Here is a 26,868-nt window from a genome sequence, read left to right as displayed (position 1 = left end):
ATCACTGTGAATAATCCCACATGAGAGCATCCCCTTCACTGTGAACCTCTATCTTTCAGCAGAGGTATTCCCTTTCACTGTTTCCAGGTGCCTCATCTATTCCCTTCGAGAGACCTAATCCAGAACCCGAAGCCAGAATCACCTCACTTGCAAAGCTGCTGCATTTGGGTTCCTGGCCATTTCAGAGGCTTTCCAGCCCCAGTGAAAAAAGCAAAGGGAAGTTCTACCCTCTAGTCATTAACTTTGCAGCATTTATTAAATGCAGGTGAAAGGTGCCTGGAGACTGGCAGAAACCACCACAGCAACTGGCAGCCTCAGCACAGGGTGCAGAGGGCAGGATCAGAGAGAGTCCCTTGCTCTTATGTGTCTCAGCATTGTACAAAATGATTCATTCCCGCTTGTCTCATTTCCTGACCCCATTGCACCACCAGCCAGAGCAGCAGCACAACACAAGGGCTGTATACGTGCAGTCTGGAGCACAGAGCTTCACGGCATATGGTTCCCTCGCTCCCTCTGGGGATTTGAGGAATATGCCCACGTGAGGCTTATGAACTGCTGGACACGGGGACTCTAGATGCACTGACCCCATATCAAGCTGCTTTTTGCCTCCATAAGAAGCTGAAAGTCACACGAAGGAACGGGGGAAATTCTTACACGGAGGGCTGTTAGCACTTGCTGGTTGCCCAAGAGGGGCATGGTAGGATCAAGAGAGGGCTCCCACCCAAAGCAAACCAGTTTTCCAAGTATGAGCTCCTCAGGGGGAATGACAGTGGGTCACCTATTGGAGGACATCAGTCTCGGATGAGAATGATGAAGGTGACGGGTGGGTATAAGAGTTTCTCGTTGCCCACAGTGGAAAGCAAGTGAAGGCGAGCGTATATGTTCAGGCGCTCATGCAGGACGGTACTGACCGCACCGATCGGAGAGACAGGGACAATTCCTGATTCAGGAGAGAAGTCACGTGAAAGAGGAGGAGCCCAGCATGCTCATCTAAGGCAAGGCACTCTCAAAAAGGGTGAGGAAACTGTGGCAGGAAATGCCTCGAGGTGTTGTGCCCAACTGTGGGCATTTCCTATGCCGGCTAAAGCAGAGGGGCTGATTTGGGAACAGCTGCAAAGCTTCTGAGCTGTTTACGGGGGTCCCAGGACAGCAGACGTGTGCATTGCCATGCAAGGCCGCTCACTTCAGCAGCGATAGGGAGAGGCAGAGGAATCGCAGCACGTGCAAACAGTGGCAGGCAGGCATGCACGGACACATACCACCTCTCTTACCCATAAAATTCGCAGGTCTGGTTTCCGAGCAGCACAGACACGCGGCTGCCAGCACCCAGGAAATGGCCAGTAATGGTCACCATGGTGCCTCCTGATTCTGGCCCGCGGCTGGGACTCAGGGCACTCACCGCTGGATTCTGGAGAAGGAAGAGGGAGACAACAAAGTTACCGGCTTGGTCTGCAGGGAGCTGGTATTTCTTGGGATCATGTCCCAGTGGGGCATCCGGACGGGATGGCATCTGGGAGCAGTCTGTCCTAAACACTGAGACCACAGGAGACAGAGTCTCTCAGGGCCCAGTAGCTGGGAGCAGCGATTGCAGAGAAAATCCTGCCCAGCTCCTGCAGCCCTAGTTGGAACATACTTGGTTGCTACGTTCCAGCATGCCTCCACTTGCAATGTCCAAACTGGGTTTTTTCAAAGGCTTATAAGCAACTCAATTATGGGTGCTTTCTGTGGGAACAACAAAAGGCACATCCTTGAAGAGTGGGCACGCTCTTTGCCATATTTCAAGCCGTTGTGCCAGAGCATGGAAGCACTGAAGGGTTTCAAAGATTGGACAGACTTTTTATTCTTTAGCGTGGGCAAAATCATGTCCTTTCCCGTAATCTCTTTGTTGGAAATGGCAGAGCAGCCTTAGATGAAGCTCGGCGGGGGAAGAAAATCATGGTGTGAAAAATATCAGCCCATTTGATTCAAGTCTGGCAAAGTTATAATCCATAAAAAACACAGCCTTATTAGAGGAAGTACTGATTAACTTTTCCTCCAGGCAGCACTGTCCTGGTTATTAATGGTTTATCTGTGGTCTACACCAGTAACCAAAAATTTTGGTGGGGCTGACGTCTATCTTTCATCGGTGACGGAAGAAGCTACCTGGACATCTCTTGGAGTTTACAACCTATACCTGCTTTGATGTCACATTGCTGATACTATTGCAGAGATGCCTATTTTTTTTAAATCCAGGCTTGCATCAATGAGAGCTATTTATTCCCTCTAATAGAACCTGCAGAAGGCAGGTACCTTTCTATTTGTTTTCAATCAGTGGGTATAACCAAATTGTTTCACTAATGCTTACACATTACCCTCTTTATGACTCTCATCTGCAAGCTGGCAGCTTCCCAATTGCATTCCCTGGGTGCCACCTGCTTGGCCGCTCTAAGTCAGTGCAGTGAGTTTGTGCTGTTTCCCCTCTTGCTTTCAAACTGTAGCACATGCTTATTTGGGTAGCACAGGAGTCGCTGGACTGCATTGGACTGGTGGTATGGGAAAGTGGCTCGTCAAAATGATATGCTTGATATGCGCTAGATAGTCCATTCATTAGACTATAATTAACATAAGCTTCTCACTTTGCGAATGCTCTCAAAAACGTTTTTCATTTGGGAGCCTACCCTACCATTCCCTGGCATTGGTACCTTGGGGTGGGGAGTTCCAGAGGTCAGCCCGGCATGTCATGGGGGAAAAAATCCTGATACTGGTTTTTTGCATGTCATTCTTCAATACTGCTGCGTGCTGCCTTGTTTAACTTGGAGATACAAGAACTTTCCAAGAGCAGAAGTGTGATCAGAGCACAGAGGCCACCCAAACTGGCCATTCGTATCCACAAAGAGAAGGGACAAGAGCCAGTGTTACCGCAAACTTCCTATCACCTCCCCCTGGCTAGCAGCCTTCACCAAAGGACTTTCCCATCTCCTGCTTGGATGCTTCTGGGATAATCCTGGGAGGTGTCCAGGTAAGCCGTTCCTCCAAGATCCCACCTCGCCAGGTAGAAAGGGGACAATCGGGATGACAGCATAGATGCTATGCAGTATCAGGTATCAAATGAGCTCATTATGCTCTGAACTCTCTGAGGCCCTGAACACAACTCTGCTCTAAGGTACCAATCAATTCCATTACTGAATTTAATAGCACAAACCAGCCTTAATGGAGTGTGTGGCAGGGCCAAGATAAAAAAAAATAAAGGCCAGGCAACAAAAGGAAATTATGTACCGAAAGCTTTCGGTGCCTGAGAAAGAGAAACGATAATAAGGTAAGTGCTGGAAACCAGGCACAACAAGGCAAAGAATGAGAATGTTTAACATGGGTTTCGCAGGCTGCTGCAAGGTGCGACTCCAAGATTAATCTCTGCTATTACCTTTGGCCGGAGCCTGCTTATTACTTAACGCAAGGCACAGGAGAGTTCCTTTTTGTACAGAGAAGGGACTTCCTTGAAAACACTGGTGATATTAGGACCACCCCAGGGGAAATGCAATTTTCAGATATCCAAAGGGCTATTCAGGAGAACGAGGGTTTGCGTGAATGTTTCAGGGTTGCAAAATCAACCTGACCCCCAGTGCAAACGCAACTGTGACTATCTGGTCCCTGTTGTTGGCCTCTCTGGAGAGAGTCTGGCACCAGTTCATTTTCCAGAGGGTTGGTGTCCCCGGCACTGAACTACCTTCCCATTTAATACCAGAGCTCCCTTGCTGGCAGTCTCAGAGGAGAGGGCGAAGCCTGAATGGGCAGCAGTGCTTGCACATGCACCTCAACTCGAGAACCCATACCTCTCAGGTGAGACGCGCTGCCGGAGAAGTTTACACTGCTGCATCTCATGCTGTAAGTAGGCTGGGATAAAAGAAGCTCAGAACCGCCCTTTCATTAGCACTATTTTCACGCAGGACTTGATGACACCTAGAAACTGGGATACCTCCAGAAATTTGGAGTCTCGTTTCACTTAAGCACCCAGAGGGTGAGAGCTGCATGTGAACTCTGAATCTTTCTGACTTAGGTGGAGAGTCTCACAAGAGCAGAATGCCCTCCTGAGATTTCCAGCAGTGCCCATGCTCAAGCTGGCCACAAATACCACGGCCCACACATCCCTGCACATTTTTGCAGATATGTGTTCCAGATAGAAGCAGGGGGCACGGGCATGGGCACATTGGGGATAAGGAGAAGAAGAAAACTCAGTGCATTTTCATCCTAAATGCAGCACTGAATGAGGTTTAGGTTCTGGAGGGAAAGGTCAAGAAAATTCTGATTTTTTTCCAGACAAGTCTGTCCATTCAGGTCAGGACGCCTGGCTCTGCTCTGACCCATCACCAGGGATCCCGGTTTTCTCTGACAAAAAACATCCCCGATTTTCAGATTAGAAAAAGTAACTCAAGATCTACATTTGCCCATGATCAAAATGACATGCCACTAATATACAGCTATATATACAGTGGTGTTTCGTTCTGATCATGAAAAAATGTGGACTTTTGGTTACTTTTTAAATTTGAAAATTGGGGATCAATTGGTGATCAATCAAATCATGTAGCCACTGGCAGGTCACTGAAGTCCTGAGTCAGCAAGGCATTTAAGCATGTGCTAAAAGTCCATCTTTATTCAGCAAAGCACTTGACCATATAGTTAGCTTTCTATGCCTCCTTAAGGGCTTGCCTGAACCAGGGCCTTGAACTCTGCGTATCAAACAGGGATTTTATAAACTGGGTTTCTTTCGAGAATGTGGAATCGTGATGTTACAATTGCAACGTGAACAAAAGCTTTTGTGCTTTTGTAAAGGTGGATTTATCAGTTCTAATTAAGCAATCGTTCATTAATGAATTAATTTAATTAACTAAACCAATTAATTTTATTCATGCCTGGAAAGTGCTTTGAGCTCCTCGAGCATCAAGTGCCGGAGCTGCACTGAGGACTGTGCCCCCCCTCCCACCGCCGCCTGTCCCAACAGCTTCTGGGTACACCAGAGCTTGGCCTCCCCTACATCCAGCTGGTGCCAGCAGTGGTATTTTACATCAGCGCTATGTCATGGAATAAATAAAGTCCCCGGGGAGCATGGTGCTCATAATGTTGATGAGAAGGCAGGGACCGGCCTGATTTATCTCTCAATTAGTTTACAAATTGCGGACAATTGGTAAGTGCTGGCGTTTCGCTGCATGCACAGATTCCACTCAGCACAAAATCAATGTGGCTGGATAAAGTGGCCTGTTCGGGCAAAAACGGAGGCCTGGGAAACCCCAGCTGCATCCCACAAGTTTATGAATCAAAAGGCTGCTAATTAAATAAGGAAAGGAGGCAATGATCACTCAACAAATGGAAATCCACCCCCTCCCACCAAAGAGCAGCTCCTGATTAAATACAGGGAAGCAACCTGCACTGAATTAGCACCCTTGGGAAAAAGTCACTTGCTATCTGGATGCAGAATTACCCTCCCATCTTGAAGGCAGGTTGCAGGATGCATTTAAATCTGTGGAGACAGACTAAGCCACAGAGACTTCACATGCACACAGAGTGGATAAGAAAATGTCTCCATCAGACGTTCTGTACCTGAGTTTTATAAAGAGAATCCTTGGTGGTCTGTGCATGTGTGTATAAATGTACGTATGTATAATGTATAATACATTTATCCCTGTTAATTAAGCCCCAAAGTAACAAAGTGCCTTCATTATTCTTTTCCTCCTGAGAAAGAAGAAAATTATGTGCTGTGACAAAACTTCCATGTCAGGATGACTTGTGTAAAAGATCAGCAGCTACAGAACAAGCTCGCACTCAACCTGGTGCTTCTGCTCACAGGGATTGGCACGCTTTACCAGCAGGAGCCCAGCTGAACAATCGCACAAAGTGGCTAAATATTATCACCACTTTACAGCTGGGGAAACTGCAGAAGAGCGAACTGGAAGCCTCAACTCAGAAATCTAATTCCAAATTTAGGCTGGTGACCAGTGAAAGCCCCGTGTACGCGGCACTGCAGAAAGCCAGGCCTGTATACGCTATTGCAGAGAAGGGATGGGGTGAGACCTGGCATGTGAATGCAGCATTTTCCCTCTGGCTCGGTCTCACACCCAGTCTGTTGATCTGCGTGAAGCATGTTCTCCAAGCGCACGCACCGAGTCTGTGGCAGACTGAGCTCTGCGACCTGCCCCTCCGTCCAACTGGCTTTGCCCAGGTACTCACCACAAACACGTACTGCTGCATGGACTTGGCCATGAACTCGGGCTTGCACTCGCCAATGCACAGGAGCACTGGGCCGGAACTGATCCCCGGAAGCGCCTGCCCCATCTCGCACACGATTCTGGAAACACAAAGCCCCTGGTGAGACCCTGGCAGGAAGAGGCAGCAGTCGCTATTCAGCTTCCTGGGAGTCATTCTCCATTGACTCTGATGCCTGCTCCCCTCCTCTCTGGGAAGAGCTGATTACCAAGTCTATTTTTTCTCCATGTAGCAATTTAAAAAAAAAAAATCAAAATTAGACATAATTATTACAAGCTGTAAACTCCAGAGCAAAGAAGAGCACTAATGGCAAATATATTAGCCTGAAGCAAAGAGAGTGCGAAGCCCTCAGAGTAACAGATGAGTTCATTAAGGGAACAGCTCACATTGTAGGCTCCTATTTAATCAAAAAAATAGGAGGCCCGGTAGGGGACAATGGAGAGGGATTTGGATAGGGGCCTCTGCGTAGAAGACAAGTTTGACTAATGGTGAATGCTCCTGATGCCGAGATGGGAGGTTAGGGGAAGTGAACTGTACACATACAGTATTCCTCGGCCAGTCCAGATCAATACCCAGCAATGCATCTGCAGGCAGGGACATGTAAACAGTAATGACATTTAAGACTTGAACATGAGATGCTCAGGAGCAACGTAATGGAGCTGGGCAGTGGCTGAGGACCGGAGGAGGAAGGAAAAGAAGAGCATGTTCTGGCCCCTGGACGTGACAGGTGCAACCAAGCGCAGAGCCCAGGTCAACCAGACCTGCGACAATGGCTATTGCCTACAGGGGCCAAGAACCAAACTCATCCCCCGGTACACAAGCAGATTGGATAGCCAGGCAGAGAGCTGAGGTGTTTAAAACTGGCAGATTCCTCAGCAATGGGAAGTGTCACTCCCATTGCAGCACTGGAAGCACAAGCATCTTGCGAGGCTCTCCTGAGCAGACAGCATCAGCGAGCGGTGCGGTGTCACTGTCTACGTGGAGGAGAACCAGAGAGGTGGAGGAGGACGAACGAGGGCGAGAAGCAGCTCAGATGCCCAGATACTCGGGGGATGGGTCATGGGTGTGAGCGGGTGGACAGGCGGACAGGATTTGAAACAGGAAGAGGAAACCCTGATGCAGTAGCTGGCCTCTTGTGGTCAGTCCCAGCAGACACCGAGGCTGGAGGGTCTGCGGAGCAGAGCAAGGAGAAGTTTGCACGTCTAACACTTGTGCTTACACAGACAACAGGCTTTGGTCTCCAGAACAGTTGTTCCACCAGGTTCTGCCAGAGCTAAATATGCTTCCAAATGACAAGGATATTTCTTAAAAAGGACTCCGTAGGCAGAATGCTCAGATGATGCTCCGAGGCTTCACGGAGTACATATGTGCTAACGGTGAAAGCCGTTATCGCTGCACATCAAATTGGGTTCCCTGTAGAGATGCTGCCTTTGGAGAACAGATGCTGAAGCGTCTCACAAATCTGCCGCGTGTTCCGGCCTCTCCTCCTTTCAGCCAGGCACAGCCCATGCACGTTTCTCTTTGGAGCTTTACTTTGTTGCTGCGCCTTCAAGAGAGGAACCGCAGACTTGGCCTTGGCCCCTGGGGCTTGGGGATGGAGAGGAGGGAATGGGGACAGGCTGAGCAAGCACCGTGTCCCTGTGTCAGAGCAATGTGGATCTGAGCCTGGGCAAGTGCTCCTCTATGCTGCTAATACTTTGAGAGCAAAGGGCTAGTTAACCACCCCTTGGCTCCTGCCACCGCACAGGCGACGAACATGTAGCATGGAGCCACCGGTTTCGTTCCAAATAAGGGGAGAAGCGGTGCCAGGGCTGAATTTCAGCAAGCCTGAGCAAGGGGCATAATGCTCACGGATTTGCTGGCCACGTGGCCTTTTCAGTCTGCAGAGGGTGCAGCCACAGCTCTGAGTGCCCCACAACAGGTAACAGGTGGCCATAGCTGTGTACAACATCAGGCCTGGTGGAAGCGAGGGATGGTGGCACGAATGCTGATGGTACATCTGATCTCAGCTCCTAACCCAGGCCAAATCCCAGCAGGTACCAGTTACAAAACGATACACTCCACAGAGCGGTAGGGTGCTGATTACCGGGCTAAGTGGCCCTTTAACCAACATTAACCTAATTGCCAGCTGATAGATCGCCTGACTGAAGCATATGGCGAGTCATTACAGCCTTGGAAGGCAGTCTGCCCGCAGAACCCTTAAGAGGGTCCTTTTATCTGTGTTCATCTTTAAAAGGCAGCTCTCACGCTAACACTTGCTGTTATCTGCCCAGGATAAATGTTTTAATGATGTTAACAAACTTTGAAAGCTTGAGAGCTGTAATTAGAGCCATGATTTTACAAAAAGAAAAAGAAAATCAGGGTTTCATGCCATCAAAGGGGGGTAATTTTACAATCTCCCATCCTTTGTTTGGAAAATAAAATAAAATACTAGTGTTACACCGTAACGGCCGGAAAACACTACAGCTTCAAAATGCATTGCTTTGGACCGTTTCTCCTATCGGTCGTATGGCAATCTGTCTTTGCACCTCAATAGCGTCTTTCACTCAGCGATTAGAAAGCTGCTTATGAATGTGGAGGTGCGTGCGGCCCGTCTGGCAGCAACCTTTAGATAAGGACTGTTAGCCCAGGAGGAAGGAGAGGGGCACAGTAGTAATGGGATGAACCTGACCTGTTTCCTCCCTGGAGCGGCGGGTACTCGGCACCTGTGTCCCACATTTACCAGCAGACGCTCAGAGGAGCCCAATCCAGGTCCCAATCGAATTTTGTACAATGAGCCCCCCCAGCTTGCCACCACTCTTCTCCTTTCCCCTGCCTTCATGGGTGCCCTAACAGGTCCCAGGCCTCCCTACAAACACCGTGTCCAGCCCTTACCCCGTTCTGGGGTGGCCTAACATGGGGGAGCATGACTGGCCCGTCCCTCCAGTACACGCCAGGTTTCTAAAGCTCAGCTGATGTTTTTTCCTAGCGAATAAATGAACCGACTCCAGCGGAGGCCTTTATGTCGGATTAAGCTTCTGGCACTAAGCACACGCCTAATAAATGGCGGGGATGCACTGCACTTGGGGGAAGGGAGGAGGGCAGGCTGGGCGTACGCAGCCAGGTCTGCAGGAAAGCTGCAAGGGCCACGGCGCGCTGGGAAACTGAACGCTTCACAGAAGGTTAAAGGGCCTTTGAATCCCCAAGTCCTGATCCTCTGCTGGGGGAAACTGGCCTGGTCTAGCACAGGCAGAGCTGTGCCAATGTAGGGCTGCTAACGAGGTGCACTTGCTGCCATCCCAAGGCAGCCTGATGGTGCCAATGCAGGGTTGGCGCCTGATGGTGCACTTGCTGCCCTCTCAAGGGCCATGAGGCCGGACCCGGTGCATTTGCAACGCCGGAAGCTGAAAGCTTGGCTCCGTGGGGGGCAGGTTCCCCGAGAGACCGAGACGGGCAGAGGGCACTCACTGCTCTGCGACGATATACTGCTCTCGCAGGGGTGTGCACGGCACCCCTGCCACCCGCACGCTGTGGGCGATCTCTGAGAAGTCCAGGCCCAGGTTCACACCGCGGATGGTCACGTGTGTCCCTCCTTCTGGGGGGCCGGACACGGTCAGGATCTGGAGGGAAACAAAGCACAGCATCTCTGTTACCAACTCCCCTGGCACACAACGCCTGTCACCTGCTCAAGCCCCGGCACGCCCCCAGCACCTGGCCACAGGACAGTCAGCCGGGAATTTTTCAGTTAAAGGTCAATTTACTGGTACTCTCCTGGGAGACAGAAGACCTTATCTCAGGTGTTTTCTCCTCCTGACTCAGAGTGGGGACATGACCCTTACACCTTCAGTGCATGTCCTGGTCACTGGGCTAGTCCAGGGTGCAAATAATCTCAAACAGTTTGCATCTCAGCTCACTGCAACATCAGGAAATATTCGAAGTCCAGACGATACGTATTATGTATTACGTAGTTAATCCATCACTAATGCAGTGCTGCTCCCCGAAGGAGGGGAAGAGTTGAAGGTGCCCAATTCTCCTCACTGCTTCCCACTAAGCAGCTTGTGTGCATCTGATGGAGAGGGGCAGGAATGGGCCAACTTCTCTATAGTTGCTCCTTGTGTGCATCTGATGGAGAGGGGCAGGAATGGGCCAACTTCTCTATAGTTGCTCCACTCCTGCGGCCTCGAGGTGCACTGGGCTTGCAGGGAGAGGAGTCAGCAGGGCTGTGAGCAGGACGCCGCAACGCTGACCCTCCATATACATGCCCCAGCCAAGGCTGCCTTCTGCCCCTTCAGACCACCAGGCGTGTAATGCCAATTAATTCATCTCCACGCAGAGAGAAAGGGGAAATGACCCAGGGATCCTCTCGGACGCACTCAGCTTTGTGAATGGAGCTTGTTTACACTGTCGTGCCTCGTTCGCACAACTGCACCAGTCCCACCAGCCCAGGAGCTCGGTGAACTTTTGGGTGGCGTCCCCACAAATCCCTGCGCTTCTTCTGCCTTGCGTTCTGCTTCATAGCAGCCTTTTATCTGGCAGGCTGCACACAAGACGTGAACGCTGCAACAGAAACCACTTCCACCTGGCTCCTTGGGGCGGCCAAAGACTGCTGTTATCACCCCCAGCCCAGCACACGTCTGTCACTCTCTTTGATCCATATCGTGCCGGGACATCTTGGAGTAGGCTGGGGAGTCTGGCCCGTGCCTGTGCTGCCGATGCCCGGGGTGCTGTGGCTGGCAGAGGCCGGAGCAATATTGGTCACAGAAGCATCTGTCGGAAGGGCAGGATCCACTCCCTCTTTATAGACTTGTACAAAAGAGAGCCACCTTTCAGGAGCTGGCCACAGCTCTGGAGAACTTCATTAAGTTCTGCCTTGGACGGTCTCTGAATGTTAACACCGCATTTTATTAGCAAGTCAGGCAGCACAGGAGCACCTCGAATAACTCTCGGAAATGTTAAAGGCCAAGGAGTAAGCTGCGAGCTGTCCGTTTATGGCATGCCTCAGCCGTAATCGTTTCCACTACCTCCTCCCCGGCATCCCATTAAACATAACCACGCGCCCGGCAGGCGGCATGCGCTAGTATAAGGTGTGGTCCTGGGATCTGGCCCCAGCTGCCAGAGGCTTAGTTCTGGTTTAGCCACCGTGGACCTATGCGTGTCACCTGCCTTCTTCGTGCCCCAGCTGTACCAGGCGGCAAGGGCACTGAGGCTCCTCGTGCGGCAAGACTGCTCATTAAGAGCAGTAGTTATCATTATGAATGCGGTTATTATTATGCAGTTGTCATTCTTAATGCAAGACTTATCCTGTCCTGCCATAAAGTCAGGGCTTTTGTCTGCAGTTTCCAACTTCTGGCCCCTCCATCCTCCCTCACTCTTCTGGCTGGCTGCTCACTTTCACTCTCACCTTCACATCAACTCTGAGGAGCCTCCTAGATGAGATCTGGGTTGCTTAGCACACACAAGCAGATGCCTGGACACTGATAAATGCTTATCAAGCCAAATATACAATATCTATCATGGTGACGAGTTGTGCTAGTGCCCCATCAGAGCAGCCCTTGCTAGTCCTTTTGTATGGAGCAGGCCCAAGTGGCAGCAATGGCTTTTACTGGCACGTGCCCCATCCGGTGCTCTCTGGACGAGGCCCTGTCCGCTCCCTCCGCTCACCCTACTCGGGCCTTTTCCCACTCTCACCAACCTCAGTAGGAGAGCTTCATGTCTTCTGCTGTCTACAGGAACCTCTTTTTCTGCCTTATTTATTCCACTGTCTTTCAAAGCTCAGCTGAAGCCATTTCTTCTCTCCTGTGCTTAATTTCTCTCTCTTCACCTCCGCTCCTATTTATTATTTACATCTGAGGAGGCATTGAATTTGGCAAAATGTTCTGGGATGCAGCTTGTTGTGCAACTTGCATATAATATATGGCTGCATTGTATTTTAAAACACCTCTTCTTTCCCCTGCCTCTGCTTCAATTTCTATCTCCCTCAGCACTTGGCCTTACGACTGAAGGCTTTAATTTATTCACCATACAATGTCTGTTGTGTTTTCTGTAACTCATACCATGTAGCCCGTCTTGTTCATTTAGCGCCGGAAAGCATTGTGTGCCTATAAAAGACGCTATACGAAACAAATTTGTATTGTATTATACTGAGCACTGGAGGCCTGGGTTGGTGATGTTCACGCTGCTAGTTAGACAGCACTTGAACACAGTGGTTCAACTGTTTTTGACAATTTATTTCCCTTACAACCTTCTATTATGTTGCATCTTATTTGTCGCAGTATTTACAGGACTGCGCTGGCTGCCTTATCACACCCCAAACAAGTCACGGCTTGCCATTTTCTGATCCAAGCGTGACCAGTGAAACTAGAGTGTATTGCCAAACAAAACAGCACTGGGGGTTTTTTTATAGTGAAAATATCCTGACCTGGAAAACGCCCAATCCGTGGTTCCATTCAACCTAGATTTTAGTGGCCGCTAATTGAACAGTTTTGAAGTAACTGTGCCATAAAGGAGCCCCAGGGCTAGAACAGATGCATTCAATTAATTACAGCTGGGGAGATTCAGTCAAAATCACAGCAAAGAGAGCCGTCTTAAAGGTCCCGTGACATCAGAAGTGGGTGACCCCTCGAAGCAGCACTGGACCCGGCCTGATGAGGCCCAGCTGCCAGGCTGAGACGGCCGTGGCATTTGACCTTGGGCTCTTTTCACACACCACGCTCGGACCCTGCTCCTGTGTGGGTGCACGACCCAATTAGACAGAAATTCTGACCTAGGGCTGCTGCCGACACCACTGCCTCCGTCTCCTGCCATGGTGGGTCACCCTTGGAGGCTTCGTGAACTGGAGAAAGTAAAGGCGGTTTAAGGGTAATTGAGTTTTTTGGTCTGAGGTGTAGGGAGGAAAAGCTCTGAGTAACACGAGCAACCCTGCCATCCCCAGCTGTCTCCTGTATCTTCTTATCTATTTGTTCACGCTTTTATGCTCTGCTCATCCTCCTGCTCTTTCAGTTTCCCCTCAGCAAGTCCAATCATAAATGTCTCCAGAACATCTGTTTTCAATTAAAGCACTGGGTTGGGACTTGGGACCTCTGGACTCTCTCCCCAGCTCTGCCAAAGACTCCTCACACGATCATGCCTCCCCTCTGCCTCAGTTTCCCCATCGGCAGGATGGGAATGTGAGCCTCCCCTTCTTTTGCCAAGCATTTCAGCGCTATCAGGCAAGGCAGCGGAGTGTGAAGCATTGCAGCGTTAGCACAAAGGTGCGGCAATGCCACCGAGGTGGCAGGAGACGTGACCTTGTATGATCCGGAGCTATGCCCTCATTACAGCCCTGTGTGACTGCTGCATTCGTGCAAACTGTTGCAGCTCCTATTTGTGCCAGCTCAGCCACGGAGCGTGGCAATGACGTGCTCAGGGTCATGAGACAAGCCGGTAGCGAAGCCAGCGGTAGGGTCTGGGTGTCCTGACTCGCAGTTGCTCCTGCTCTAGCCACAGAACCGCATCCTACTACGGGAGCTGGGAAAGGAACCCAAGAGTCCCGGTTCCCACCTCTTTGCTGGTCTCATCAGATAATACACCCTCCTATGGAGCCACTTCATTTGCACACCTAAGTTTGCCTCCCCCAGCTTCATGGCTCACCATTTCTGATGCAAAACAGCGCTCAGCAACAGCAAAGCAGGACACGTGTGCATGAGAGAGGCCAAGACCAAGGATGCTTTTCTGCCACAGGAGAGCCACGGGCCCAAAGAGCCCAGCAGACCATCTCATTTCAGCTCACACCAAATGCCCAGACAGTGCGAAGGAAATTCCTGGCCGCACCGAGAAGGAGGGGAAGGAATCCACCCACCTTCTTCTCCTCTTCCCATTTCTTATATTCTCAGGTATCTGGATCCCAGCTGATGAGCCCAGCGGGGACCCAGCACAGGAGCATACCTAACTCCTCATCCCGGCATGATCCCTCCTTGTCTCTGCCTTTTCTGATAGCACATTCAGCACCTAATTGTTATCTCAGCAGAGAGACTCCATTATTCAGCCTGACATCTCCCCCCCCAGCTGTTTGTTGCAGTGATGTTATATTAATGAGGCCTGCAAATAAATGAATAGGAGATCAGAGCGCTGCGTGTTCTCCAGAAAGCGAGTTTTTTAATTTATTTATCGTGGAGACTGCAGACCGGGGGGAAGTTTCTTGCCGCTAAAGGGACATCACGGGCACAGGCTGGGCCCTGGACTCAGATCGCATATGTGGAAGGACTGCATGCCACTGAGCTGTTTGTTTTATTTCAGTGATAACATGAGCTTTCCCTGCGGTGCGCTGGATATTCAGACACAAGAGCTCTGGGTCTGAGAAAAGAGACCAAAACGCACAGGAGAGCCGCGCACTGGAGAGATGGACAGGATCCTTGGAGTGTGAACATCACTGGCCATAGCAGCACGGCCGTATACACGGGGCCAAACTCCACCAGCGCAACCGCGCTGAATGCTCGACCAGGAGGCTGAGGGCGAGGATCACCGGCACTCCCTGGTTTCCGATTTAATCCGGCTCCACTAAAAATCAATGGGTTCCCCCTGACCTCACGGGATGCTGAGTGTCTCGCATCAGCCCAATGTGTAGCTGGGCCATGTGGACAAGGGTCCAGGAGCTGAGATGCGAAGCAATGCTTTAATGAGCCCCTTGTCCAGTTCCTGGGGATTTTCCTGGGAAGGAAATTTTGGCATCCTCAGGTTTTGCTCTCATTTGGCATGAAGTCCCATTCCAACATTGCAAGGGAGCAAGACCTTCTGAGGAAGGTGTAGAGTGAACTGTCCCCCCCTAGATGAGGGCAAGATATTATCGTATCAGCAGGAAAGATTTCTTGACCGCCTTGTCCCTTGGATAATGGCAGAACCGCCAAAGGAAATAGGCAGAAGTCCCACTATCTCTGTTATTTAAAAGAAACCTAGACTTGCCAACCCTAGGTATAAATTCAAGGTGCCAGACTCCAGAAAAACACAAGATTACCATGAAAATCACGAGACTTATAACCAGTGCTGGGATCTTATCACTTGCCTCTGGTTTTGAGTCTGAAGGATCCACTTAGATCATGTCTTCAAGTTTTTCTTCCTCAGTTGTGCAGGACAGAAACTTAGTTTTGTATTTAAGTGACAGCTTAGAGTCTTCTATATAACAAGACTTGGGGACCTGGGGCTTCAAGGAAAAAAGGTCAAGCATCAGGAGACTTGTGATAAAACACAAGTGTGCGACGCTGGAAGACTCAACTGAGCGATTCCCCTGAACTGGACCGTTTTCTCTTGCTGACCCTGACACAGAACATGTCCATCTGCCAACAAAAGCAACTCTATTTCCGCTCCATCTCAGAGTCTGCCAAGGTCAATCCCCTAAGCCTCACATGGTCTCTGGAGAGGCTCCTTGCACCTCTAGATTGAAAGGATGAGTCATAGGCCTGGCCGTGGAGACAAGAAATATGTTGCAGCTAAGATATGCTCTTTTTTCTTGTTTAGGCAGCGCCAACATTGCTTTCAAGTTGGACGGTGATGAACTATCCCAAGGCAGTGCCCAGCCTGCAGCTAGCATGGATGCTGTGGGACCGGGGGCTCGTGCCCGGAGGATGCACATTGTTGTGGTCGGGGCTGGGCACTGGTTCTTTCATTCTGCTTCATGCAAGGAGGGGAAAATCAATCCAAGGCTTTCCAAATCTTCTCCTTTTCTGCTGAGGTTCGTATTTCTCATGACCTGAGACTGCAGGGGACTGGAGAAAGCACCAAAAGGGAAACAGAGAAAGCAGTCACAAAGGGTCAGGGGTCTTCTCAGGTGTCAAGCACCGAGGGTTTCCTTTTCTAGAGCTTAACCCAACTACCAGCTCAGTCATAACATGGATGGTGGGTGTTGGGACAAGGAATAGGGAATTTTGTACCCATAAAGGGGAGCTCTGAGAAAGATTAGTGGGGAAGAAGAGCAGCTGAAGAGTTCCTCACCTGCGGTTTGCACAGATCAAGAGATTCTTGAACTGCTCCCTCTTCCAAGAGGCCTTGAATACTCTTCTCCTAGGGCAAGTTTGTTACTATAGTGAATATAAGGGGGGAAAAAAATGCTACAGCCTTCTGTGAAAGCCAAGCCGCAGCCTGTAAAACAAACCCAGGATGAAGACGGACTGAGGAGAGGCAGGACTCTCCGAGCAGGTTGTGATGAACTCTGCCGCCTGGTTTTGCACCCAACGTCTTTGTGCAATCAGTACCACAAGTGTTGCTGTTCCTCCACTTGCATTTGCCAGCCCAAAACTGCATCTGAATTGTTAAAAACCAGCAGAGGTGAAAACACACAGCAGAAGGGGCCGCAGCTACCGTGCCATTCGAAGTTGGGGCTGGACGGTCAGGAGCACATCCAGAGGGGCTACAATCTCTGCCACTGCGTGGGAGATGAGATGCCTCATGGAAATGCTGAGCACTCTATGTTTTGAGACCAGCCCTTCATTCTGGCTCTTTCCTGCCATGTGATGATGATGGAGTGAAGTTAATCAGAACCTGACACCTTATAATAATAAGTGTTGTTTCTTGTCAGAACGTAACAAATGGAGGCATTAGCAACAAAAAGAAACCTCAAAATAGTCACGTTGTTCGATGCGCGGTTGGGAGTTGCTCTGATACCCTGGAGAGATGCGCCAGCCCTGGACCTACAAGGGCCACAGCAGCAGAGGCAGGAAGGAGGCGGGATGCACACAAGGGACCACTCCAGTTTGGGCCAGCCACATGCACTGCTGCCCCAGGGCAAAGGATCAGTGGTGACGAGCAACTCTGCTACTTGCCCCAGGGCAGCTGACCCCGACTTCGAGCTAGCGTGAGCTGCACTGCTGCTTGCAAGCCGCTCTTGTCTTCTAACGCCTAGCGCGAGGAAGATGGTGAACCTGTATTTTAACTCATGAAAAGTGAATTCACGTCTTAACTTCTCAGTAGGGCTCAGAAACAAAACAGCAGTGTTAAATCCTGCTTTGTACAGGAGCCACCAGCTCTGCTTTTCTGGCTGGCTTCATTCTAGCCACTAAAATACCGGGATAGAGGCCGTCCTCCTCCAGCCATCTGTGACAGTACTGTAATGCAAAAGCCTGTACGAACTTTCTTGTTTTGGTGAAGCCAGTATTTCCACTTAGCTTAAATTGACCAGGAGCAGATTTATGCTAACCTGTATTAAACCTGAACAAGAGTGTCTGCACAGGAGTTGACACTATGCTGGTTTAACAACTGATCCAAGTTAAACTGATGCAGCTCATGTGAAAGGCCTTAACTGAACTGGCGCAGCCCTCATTGTCCCCTGCCTGGTCCTCGGTGCAGCCTTTTACCCCATACTGTAGCAGCGTTGTGCAGGCGCTCTGTGCACAGTTTGCACAGGGGTAAACGGCAGTGCAGGAAGCACGAGGCCTTGAGACTGTACTGGGAATCAGCTAAGTGAGACCTCAAAGTCTCCCTTCATGCACACCCTGTCCAAGAAGCCCCTGTATTAGTGCAAGCATCCCACCACTAGCCGCTTCACAGTGGGTAATGCCTCCCAGAGACACTTTGTCTAGGGACCTCACTTCCCTGACTAGCTTGTAATCCACAGAAATTAATTACAGATTAAATCACTTCCCTGTTTTAATTAGCTTCCAAACAACAGGGTGCAAGTGGGCACCCAGGACCGGCGGTGCGATCTCACAGTGGACAGCCAAGGAGCAGGGCAGTGGGGTCGTACATTCTTGGCATGGGCTCGAGCTACCAATTCGCATCACAGGAGGAAGTGGGGTGTTTTGCTCAGGACAGATGACATCCTATGTGCAGACCAGGAGGCGGCAGGCAGCCAGGCGCCGATGGCCCTCCCAGACCGATGCAACCGAACAGAACAAGGTCGGGGTGACGGACAGACAGCGGGACAGCCCAGGATCCCCGCGGCTGCGCTCCCTTACCTCGGTGATGCGGGGGTTGGAGCATTTGACGTTCCTGCTGGACCAGTCCAGCCAGGGCTGGTGGGGGGAAGAGCTGCAGTGCTGGCGGAGGGTGCACTTCGCCTCGCCGCTGCACCAGCCGCACTCGAACTTCTGATCCGCTTTCAGGCACAGGCCGCAGCTCTCCCGCTGGGCCGCGCACTTGTACAGGTGGACTGCAGGGAAGAGGAGAACGACACGGGCTGAGCACACCGAAGTTTACCTTGCGGGACCAAAGGAGGTACGCCTGCTTGGAGCAGCACCGCAGAGGAGAAGCTGCCTCCTGGGGCAGCAGGGGAACCAGGCAGCAGACTGGAAAGAATAAGGGATATCTGCAAGCAAAGGGGCAAATCTCAGACCTCAGCCAAGTCGCATCACTCAGTGCAGGAGGGCGGAGGCCTGTGGGGCTACAAGCGTCTTTCAGGGCACAACAAGTCATGAGCTTCCTGGAGAAGCTGCTCACATCTCTATTGCCCCATCTCTAAGACCATGGGGAGAGGTAACGTCAACCCTTAGCTTTAAAAGGGCAAGGGGGCTCACTGTGTGGGAGCAGGCACGTGCTCCTGCAGTATAACCATTACATCTGCATGCTCCGGCAGTGGTCCAGAGGACCTAAATCTCTGCAACTCTTGCCCAGAATGAAACAGGGTTAATACTGCACCAGGGTGAACAGCTACAGTGTCACAGCCCGTAGGACTTGATACCGATACCGTTGCTACCTCTGTCTGCCCTCATCCAAACTCCACTGTGGGGATGGTGGATGTCCACGTGAGCAGCAACAGCTCAGGTGTAGCCATCAGCAAGTAGGCAGCAGCCTTGCAGTGTCATTCATGATTGAAAGGCAAAGCTTGCAAAGCCCATGCTAGCCCATATCCCTCCTGTGCGTGCAGTTTTGTTAGCAACAGGGCACTTAGGCCTTCTCGTTCCTGCTCAACCTCTTTCCAGATGTTCGCAGACATTATTGCTCCCATGCTTGCTTTGGAAAGCAGTCTTGAAAACCTCTTTGTTTAGTTTACTTCCCTGACCTAAACCAAGAAAGAGCGCATTCAAACAACATCTCCTTTTCCACGGAGCCGGGCAGGGTTTCCAGCCACTTTTCTCATATATCAGGTACCACGGAAAGCTTCAGAGCATTTGAAAGCCAAACACAGCTCAGGCATGGACAGCAGGAACGTGTTAAGTGGAGGTCCCTGGGGCAGTAAGATAGGGCTCCCTAAAGGCACCCCTTTCAGGAGGATAGCCTGCTGCTTTAGGAGGTCTGTTCCGGTGTTTGCAGGGCTGCAGTGATTCATTCTGGTACCCGATATATTTTCCTATGGAGCTCCGTCTATACGAGGAGTAGCTGGAACTGTAACGGGTTTCTTTCCCTGTCAAGACTCGCTTGCATTATAAGCGCTACTTGGCTCACTTTAAAGCAGATGCGTTTTCTGGCAGTCATTTCTTTTAATGCATGCTTTTTGAACTTGGTTGTGCCATCCAGAAGCTAAGGCCACATAACAGCATCCAGATGGAGCGCTGCTCTTCCTGGGCATCTCGTAAAAGGGACGCACAGCGCACGCACCGAAGTCCTGGCCAGCGAGTCACACAATGTTGTCTTTTTAGCGGGACATAAAACCAATGCGCTGCTGACTCGCCATCATTAGGGAGACCTATGGAGTTTTTCATCAGGCTAGGTCAGACTGGGCCATAAGAAGTGAGCTACCTTTATATCCCCAAGGCCACCCTGCTAGACGAGGGCTGAAGTGCGCTGGTGAGTTAGTGTAGAAACAGAAGCATGCCCTGTTGCTGCCTCGCTTAGGACCAGTCCCTTAAAGATGAGGGTCTCTGACGTGACTACAGAAATATAGGCAGAGACCACAGAGTATCACAATGATGTTGGCTAACCAAATACTGGCTGTGGCCAGCACAGCTTTACAGGCCAGTCTGCTCCCTGACCTGTATCACAACCCTCCCCCCCATGACTGAAGGAGAGGAAACCCTGCAAGAAATCGAATGGCCGTTACCTTTCAAATCCTCAGGGTTGTCGATAATGAAGTTTCCATTCCAAACCACAGCAAAATCCACGGCTAAGTTGCTTATGTCCATCCCGTCGTAGAGATACTAGGGAAGACAAAGAAATGCATCTAGAGAAAGTGCTTGGGAAGGAGCAGCATGTCGAAAGAGATACCACGGGGAAAGAGATTTTTTTTTTTTAAACCTTGAGAACCCAGTACCTAAAAGCACGTGATGGTGTTTGCATGACTGACAATGCTAACTCTCATCGCTAGGGTCCTCAGAGTCCCTTCTCCTTGCCAGGGAAAGATAATTAAAAGCTGTAGATGGCCCCTGTGAGCAGTAATAGATTAATTATCCCAGTCACGCTGGCTGTCCTCTTCACCCAGACACTAGTTTACCAATTCAGTCCCTCTGTTTAATGAAACTGGAAGGATCGCTGCCCAGGAGGCAGGCTGGGCTGTCTCTCCTTCTAAACACCGCTCTTGCTGGGGGAAAAACACGTTGCAAAAGTTCTCACAACTGACTAAAGACCTATTTCTGTCGGCGTAGCTGCTTGATAGGTGCTGGAGCTGGACGGCTCTGGAGGTTAAGGAGTGGGATAGTGAAGCTCTTATTAAATTACCAGCTCAAATCAGCTTGGGGGGCGTTAACTTGAATTCCTCACCCTCTGTTGGATGTCTGGGGGCCAATGGACGATGGGTCTGGAGGTGTCGGCCCAGCTCTGGAGGACATGTTTACTTCAGCGTAATTAGGACAAACCGGGCTCTCTGCTGGCAGCCTTTGCAGAGCAACCCAGGCCTCCCAGCAGGCCCTAGCAAGGAAGTTTCCCCCCGTCCCCACCCTTGCTGGGGATCAGTATAGGACTGCACCTTTGGTTATACTGTGCTTCACCTCTTTGCTTTGGCTCCCTGTTTGTTCAACAGCGATAATGAGGCTTCCCTGAAGCAGGGCAGCTTTGAGTATTTGCCAGGTAATGCTTATAAATCACTTTGGAAAGGGAAAGTGATGCACAGTATTATTAGATGTATTATCTCCCCTGCTGCAGGGTCTACAGGGAAGTGTAGGTACCCGGTGAAATGTTGGAAGAGGCAAAATTTCACGAACATCTGCCATGACTGGTGACCGAGACCCTGCAGATCCCAGCGCAACTCCAGCCACCTCTCCCTGCACTTCTCTGAGGGGCCCAGTGAGACTTGGTCGGGAATTACCATGTGTCCTGCCCTTCCTCCTGCTGCGGGCAGCCATCTCCTGCAAACAGGTGCTCTCGGGCGCTTCCTACCCCCGCACCTGGGTTTTGATGAACAGGTGAAGTTTGCCCTGTGCCTACCAGGGCCCCCATTTCATTTTCTATAATGGGGAAGTGTCATATAAAAAAGCTAGAGCCCTCCCTGCAAGAGGGGCTAGGTTATTGCAGGTCACCGGCCCAGCGGCTTCTCACAACCCTGAAAGTTGCCACAGCATCTCCCACGGGCAATGCCACCCTGCCCATTGCAGGCTAAGGTGTAGGTACCCTCCGGAGGCCCCTCCCTCGCGTCTGTGTCTCTCCACGTTACCGCGTCCCCTCCCGCAGCGGCCGTGTCCCTTTCCCCTCTTTCCCCGCAGCTTCCCAGCATTACGTGCTCTCTCGGGCGGCTGCGACCTGGGATTTGGCAGCCTCCTGATAAGAGGCCTGCGATTCTCTTTATCTCTCTGGAGTGAATTAGCTTGCCTTAACACCTCTGTCGCATTCTCCTCCCGCTGACCCCCCACAGCCACAGACAGGGAGCTGCCAGATAAAGGATCTTCTCCGGGGCCAGTATTATAATTAAACACCTTCACATGCCTACAGCAGGTTCCCGACTGGAATTCAGGATGAGTTTAACCCTTGGAGTCGTCATTCCCTGCAGCTCACCACCGCAGGCTTCTTCTGCCTCTTCTTTCTCTGCCTAAATTCCCAGTGCCCCTGCACTGATGGCAGCACCAGGGCGGGGGCGCTGCTAGGGGTGCGGGGGCTGATTTATTTAATGACTAACACCCCCGTGCACAGACAGAAGCACGGCCCTTGGTTACAGAGCTCGGAGCTCCAGGTCTGACACCGATTTCCTCTGTGGCCTTGGGTGCGGGATGTAGCCCCACGGCTCTGGCCCTCCTGTCTACAGGCAGAGGTCACGCTCGTCCCAAAGAGCAGAGAGCGGTGCAGTGCAGCCCCCATGCAGGCTCTGCAGCTGCCTCACACTAGCATTCATCCATGGGCGCTCAGGAGTGGAAGAAACTCCTGCTCTAAGGAGCCTGGCTGCCCAAATCTGTTTGCACAGCAGCCATCGATGGCTGCTCCCACTCCCATCCTCTTCTGTCATTGTGGCCCTTCCTATTCCTGGCCAACTGGGCATCTCCCTCCCATCCCCGGGGGCTTTATCTGCCCTCTGACTCCGACAATGCGCCCCGCTTCCCAAAGTCCCGGGCTCTCACCGAGCTGTTCTGGCACTGGACGCTGGAGCTGTTGAAGCGCAGCGCTGGTACGCGATGGATCACGCCCTGGATGTTGAGGACGCACTCGTAGCCCCGCTGGCCCGACTGGGGCTGGGGCAGGTTTCTGGCTTTCAGCGTGATGGGCTTCACCTCCCCCACGGGGATAAGGATCTCTTCCGTGGGAAAGAGCTGAGGGCAGTCCTGCAAGGAGGAAACACAGAAACCCAGTGCTCCAGTTAGAGGACACGTGCCTTCACTCAACCCCAGGCCTGGCCATACTGAACTTGGGGACACAAATCTGGGTTTAAAGCCTGGGTCTTTATCTGGCTCTTTGCTCCTTTCCACTGGTCTTTAGGCTGGAGTCCAGCGTGTCTGAGCACAGTGAATCCTCTTCGCCCGCCGCCTCTGCCCACGAGGCAAAATAACCCCCGGTCACAATTTCCTGTGCAGGCAGCGGAGCTGATATCTCCACCGCAGTCGCGTGAGCGGAGATGTTGCTATTCAGGAAACAAATAGACGGCTCCGTCGTCCTTCCAGCTTGTTGGAGGTTATGGATTTTATCTCCCGGGACACAAACCCCGGGAGCCCCTCACCCTTCGTCTCCTCCTCCGCGGCTGGAGGCAGTGCATTATCAACCGCCTCGGCTCCCCAGCCCTGGAGGACCAGGGTTTCACTCTGAGGTGGATCGGAGGCTCCTGTCACATGCTAAAACCCTCACTCCAGGTTTCTTTTTTAATCTCGTTTCATTACCAGCCACCGCATGAGCGCGCGTCACTTCAAAAACACACTGATCACCACAGGACAGGCTTCCCTCTCGCTCCCAGGTGCTGTTTCTTTGCCGCCTTTCATCTTAGCTGAATTATTTCTCTCTCACAAGGATTTCAGAGTCTGCAGCCCACAAATCTCCCCCCCCCCCCCCACCATCCTCTTCTGCCTCTGCCCATCAGTTCACACCTTGGGTTTCTCTAAAGCAGCCTCCTCTGCAGAACAGAGGCCGGTCTCTAGGGCTGGGGACAGAAGTTACAAACCAGCCGGTTTAAGTCATCCAAAACTGACAGACAGAACAGAAGTGCAGTGCACGTAAACCACGTTCAACATGGCTGAAACTAGTCTTAAGATAAACCTGGTTGAATCTAGCATCAGACTTAACTGATTTGGGTCAGACTGGTTTGCAAAACTTCTGTCTCAGGCCTAGGAGCTCAGAGTCAAGGGGCCTGGGGCTGCTTCAGCCGATCCCGGTGGTAAGTCAGGTGTGGGACTCCAAATTTTGCCATGCTGCCGGCTGGGGATTGCTGCCACTGAGCCAAACCGAGGGCTCCCGCTGGTAAGAAGGGGCCTGATGGAGGACACGTGGACACAAGATCGGGCTGCTCCGTGCAGACGGGTGCCAGGAGCAGGGACACGCTGCCTGGGTACAGTCGGTGTGCTCCGGCTCCCGGTGCACCGTGCAGACCAGCAAGGAAGCTGTGTGTACGTGCGGCCACATCCACAGATCTGCTGCGTTTGCTGGATATATCACACAGAGCCAGATCAGGAGGAAGGCTAGTCACGGAGATGCCAGGCCTCTGCAGGGATGAACGCTGATGTCCCTGGAAGCCGAGAGGCTAACTCTCCGCCTTCTCGCCAGATCCTTTTGCCTCAAGGACTCTCCGGGAAATAGTTGCTTTCGATACCCTAAAGCTCTCCCACGTGAACAAAACCAGACTGTCATCCCAGGAAATCCTTCTGTTTTCTAAAGGGAGCTGAAGGGCCTGGCGGGCAGCAGGGACAGCGCCGCTCGGGGCGGGCTGGTGATTCAAACAGACGGATCTCGCGATTCAGACCAAAGGCTCCCCTCCCTCCTGGCACGGGATCTGGGACGGCTCCAGCAGAGACACTCGGGGAGTCAAATGCAAACAGGCAGCGCGGCACTGCTCGGGCCCTAAGGCGCCGCATCCTGCCAGGTCAGAGTTACAGCAATTAGAAAGGCAACCGAGGAAACCGAGGGATGAGAACGGGGCTACTCAGCCGCAGGCCATAGGTCTGGGGGGGGGCGAAACACATGCACAAATTCCACTTGAGGCTTTTCCTGCTTCGGTCTGAAGAAACCTGTGTAGAAATGAAAAGGAAAGAGCAGCTAATGGGCTCCTTGTGCCACAGGGCTGAACAATCTGACTCCTACAGAGCTAACAGACTGTGACAGACTCAGGCGGAGAGTCTAATATAGCCCGGGATTTATCACTGGAGCCCCTCTCCTATCAAAGAGAAGGCTAAATAGGCTGCTCCTCTGTGATGCACAAATCCCTAACCAGGAGAGCTGGAGACGGACCAGGATGCAGGCGCAGAGCTGGGGCTAGAATAAGAAACCAAAGGCAACTAAAACTTTTCCTTTCCAGGGGAAGGGAGGAAAAGGACTCCTTCTCAAACTGCAAAGGGCTTCCAGTCCTGACCAAAGATCAAGTGACAGACTGGGCTGTACTAAAGATTTGGCTCGTGTCATTTGAAACTCAAATTAAGGTTTCAGAGTCCTTACCCAGAGCCGAATGAAACGCTCACTATGCAAATGATTTAACCTTTGAAATCCGTGTGATTTTGAGCTCATAAAACCTTGTGAATCTGGAGATGTTTTATTACAATTTTCCATGCAGAACTGGCCAAAACAATTTTCCTCTGCCTGGGTGTTTGCAACTAATGAGCCAAAAAAGTCATGACGCCAGAAATGGGGAATTCTGGGGGAAGTAACGGGGCAAATGCCAGGTGACCTCGGGTCAGGAACAGCGCCGGGAGCCAAGAGGTCCTGAGCTCTGCTCCCACGCCCATCGCTGCCTGGGGCACAGCACATGATTACTGATTATTTGCATTGCTGTAGTACCCAGGGGCCCCCACGCAGGAATCGGGACTCTGTCGCAAGGTGCTGTACACATACACACATGCATGCACATCGCCTGAAAGATTGCCCCTGCTCAAGCTAGGCACACGAAGAGGCAACAGGTGGACACAACACTCAGGGGAACACGGATGAAGCTTCGCACTGGCAGCATTTCTAGATGCAGTTAAATAAATGATGGCTAGATCAAACGGCTCTTGGGAGAGGAGTATCGTTAACTTCACTTCAGAGACAAGCAAACGGGCTCTGGGAGGGGCAGAGACTTGCTCACGTCCCTGAGGAGCAGGACGTCTAACTGCCCATCTAGGGCCAATGCCCAGGGAAGCAAGCTGGGTAGCTTGTCTCCAGCTCAGCGCCCGACTCCCCTTGCTAGCAATTCAACCAAGCCCCCGGGATGCAAACAGAGGCAGAGCTGTGCACACCCGCTCCAGGCCGGGCTGCCCATGAAGCAAACTCACAGATCTCATTAGCGATCCTTAGGTAGGCAAGCTGGAGCTCCCTGCCCAGTTACGGCCACCCCGGGGATCTGGTTTCTCCTCTGGCTCAAGCATGCTCCTAATGAGAAACAGACACTGTCCAGTTTGAGAGAGTCAGTAGCTTAAGTGACTGCCTCATAAACCCTCTTTTTAATGGCACTTTTCCTTGTATATTTTTTATTTTATTTCTAACAGAGACTTTCGCGGATTAGCAGCCAAGAATGACTTGAAACGGCAGCCGAGGGAAAGCTGGCCATTGTGCCTTCGAAACGTGACCTTTCTTCCCATGCGCCAAGTTTACAAGCTGGAGGGGAACGCTTCCCCCTAGGAAATACCGAGAGGCTCCAGAAGCACAGGCTGAACCCAGCTGAGGATTAGACACTGGTCCACTTTGCAGGGGTCTTGAAATCATACAGACACTTTGGACAGCTCATGGCGCTCATCATCGAACGAGGGGCTTCTCCCCCAGCATCACTGAACATATTTTTTCCTTGCTCTCCTTATTGCGCATTGCTAACCAGAACCCACTCTCCACCCCAGAGCTGGCTGTATTTGGTGATCCTATATTTTGCCGTTAAGGCATCAAAGAAGAGCTAAAACAGACCCAGAATATGCCTAGCTCTTTCAGATCTCTTTAAGAAGCTCACCTTTGGGAACCTCTGGGATGAAAAGTCTTTTGTAACTGTAAATATTTTTAATGTGCTTTTCTAATAAAAGCCCCAAAGCAAATAACAAACTAGCAAAATTCTAGCTACTTTGCTGTAGGAGAACTTCAGGATTTAGCCCTAAAAAATGAATACAAGATACGTCATTAACCTTCCTGACAACTGTTATTCACTAGGCAAGCTGAGTGCTGCAGAAATGCTTTCTCCTACAAAGAGAAATCAAATCTGTAGAACTGAGACTGCTGGTAGCAAAAAAAAAAAAAAAA

General features: G+C 51.2%; 1 protein-coding gene across 1 annotated transcript in view; it reads right to left on the bottom strand.

Annotated features, from left to right (window-relative positions):
• Positions 1-26,868, bottom strand: part of PLXNA2 (plexin A2) — a 264,936-nt gene that overhangs the window by 51,069 nt on the left and 186,999 nt on the right. The window contains exons 10-15 of the mRNA XM_019546861.1: positions 22,596-22,796; positions 20,156-20,252; positions 18,135-18,328; positions 9,682-9,833; positions 6,199-6,316; positions 1,272-1,408 (exon numbers count right to left, since the gene is read on the bottom strand). Of these exons, the coding sequence (XP_019402406.1) occupies positions 1,272-1,408; positions 6,199-6,316; positions 9,682-9,833; positions 18,135-18,328; positions 20,156-20,252; positions 22,596-22,796 (899 nt within the window). The remainder of the gene's footprint in view (positions 1-1,271; positions 1,409-6,198; positions 6,317-9,681; positions 9,834-18,134; positions 18,329-20,155; positions 20,253-22,595; positions 22,797-26,868) is intronic.

The sequence above is a fragment of the Crocodylus porosus genome, unplaced genomic scaffold (genome assembly GCF_001723895.1).
Source record: "Crocodylus porosus isolate Cpor-Errol unplaced genomic scaffold, CroPor_comp1, whole genome shotgun sequence".
Lineage (NCBI taxonomy): Eukaryota > Metazoa > Chordata > Crocodylia > Crocodylidae > Crocodylus > Crocodylus porosus.
This window is presented reverse-complemented; position numbering and strand designations above follow the sequence as displayed.